The sequence below is a fragment of the Palaemon carinicauda genome, chromosome 4 (genome assembly GCF_036898095.1).
Source record: "Palaemon carinicauda isolate YSFRI2023 chromosome 4, ASM3689809v2, whole genome shotgun sequence".
Lineage (NCBI taxonomy): Eukaryota > Metazoa > Arthropoda > Malacostraca > Decapoda > Palaemonidae > Palaemon > Palaemon carinicauda.
Window position 1 is genome coordinate 103,735,990 of NC_090728.1, and position 1,687 is coordinate 103,737,676.

The 1,687-nt window shown below is 45.5% G+C and overlaps 1 protein-coding gene across 1 annotated transcript; it reads right to left on the reverse strand.

Moving 5' to 3' along the window:
• Window positions 1-643: 643 nt before the first annotated feature.
• LOC137639594 (uncharacterized) lies at window positions 644-1,195 on the reverse strand. Its single transcript, XM_068371856.1, has one exon. It carries the CDS (start codon window positions 1,193-1,195, stop codon window positions 644-646), a length of 552 nt encoding a protein of 183 aa, XP_068227957.1.
• Between the last annotated feature and the right edge of the window lie 492 nt (window positions 1,196-1,687).

Below are 1,687 nucleotides of genomic sequence, written 5' to 3' on the forward strand. Positions count from 1 at the left end.
GGCTAGAGAAATGTGAGGTGAGAGACAACAAATACCTGAAAGAACATCTGCTCAATGGAAAGAGGAATCAAGGGAGACCATAGATGCTACAATCTCTGATAAAGGGCCCATGCATACAAAGGCGGAGAACCCTGACTTTGTAAAAGTTTTAGCACTGATCAGGGAGAAAAATAATTTATGGGAGGCATCCGGGAACCCTTCAAAGGAAGGCGAGACTCCAGTCCCAAGAACTCTGTAAGACTGAGCAGGGTAAACAGGATTTTGCCTCCAGCCCTCTTCCACCAAAGAAGCTTTTACATTTCTGAGGGATCGAGGCCTTCTCCCATTCTAATCAATATAGGCATCTCGACATTCACCCCTGGTATCTCGTGGGAAAGTCTGGGCACTGAGAGCACAATCTTCTCTTCCTTCGAATTAGCTGCCATGGAGTTACCTCCATAGCCATCCTTCAAGCAAAGTCCTGATTGGATCACTGGTTTCGTACAGTATCATACTTTGCTTATTCTCAGAACCCAAGACATACATGTGAAATGGGGCGGCATGCTCTTGAGAGGCGTACAGTAGCCAAGTCATCTTGCAGGAAATATGCAGGTTTAAGGTGATCAATGGAGAGCGAGTCGTTAAGTAAGAACCCCTTTGTTGTTCAGTGGATCATGACGAAATGGCCTCTATAAGGGGGCGTTAGCACTGGTTTGCGAGTGTCGTTGCGCAGGAAAACGTGTGATGCCTTATATCTGTTGGTATGTGCTGCTTTGCCATTGGCTTGTAAGTCTGGCGGCATGGAGTTTATTTTTTCCACAACATGACGTAGGAGCTGGAGATTGTTGGAGGAGGTTGTCGACAGAAAAAATTCAGCAAGGACGACAATTTCAGTTGTCGAGACATCCAGGGTGTCCTTAGGAGTGGTCCTGAGTTCCGGGACCCAGGAAAGCTGAGTAATCCAGTTGGGGTCATTGCATCGGGACATCAAAGCTGCTTTGAGGGTATGATGAAAACATTCAACCATTTTGTTTGGTGTAGGGATATAGGTGGTTGTCTGCTGTAGGGTGATTCCCAGGAGATTCACTAATGATATCCACAATTTAGAAGTTAGAGTAGTACTCCAGTCAGAAGTAATATACTCAGGCATACCAAATGTCGCCATCCACCCTGTGAGTAACGCAGATGTACATCGGGCGAATATTGCAGTTTCCATGGGAATGGTTTCAGAGCAACGAGTGGAGCAGTTGATGACAGTAAATGGGTAACAATGCCCTTGTGATGTGGATAGGGGACCTACTACATTGACGTAAATATGGGCAAAATGACGCTGAGGTTGAGGAAAGGTGCCCAATCCTGAATCCGTGTGTCGATGTACTTTTGAAATTTAGCATGAATTACAGTTGTGGACCCCATCTTTAGCATCCTTAGTAATACCGTGCCAAATGAGCTTTGTCTTCAGTGACTGTGCAGTAGATTGTCGGAAAGGATGTGAAAGGCCATGAATGATATAGAATGCCTGTCAACGCATAGGAACAGGTATCCAATAACGAGTGAATGGCAGCCAATGTGTTTCTTGAACTTTGATCGGCAACGGGATTGATTTTCCCAGGGACGTGTTGAAAGGTACAATTGTATTCAGCCATGATGGAGAGATGTTGGCATTAATGGGTGGACCAGGTATAGAAATGTCAAGTGAAGGCGTGCA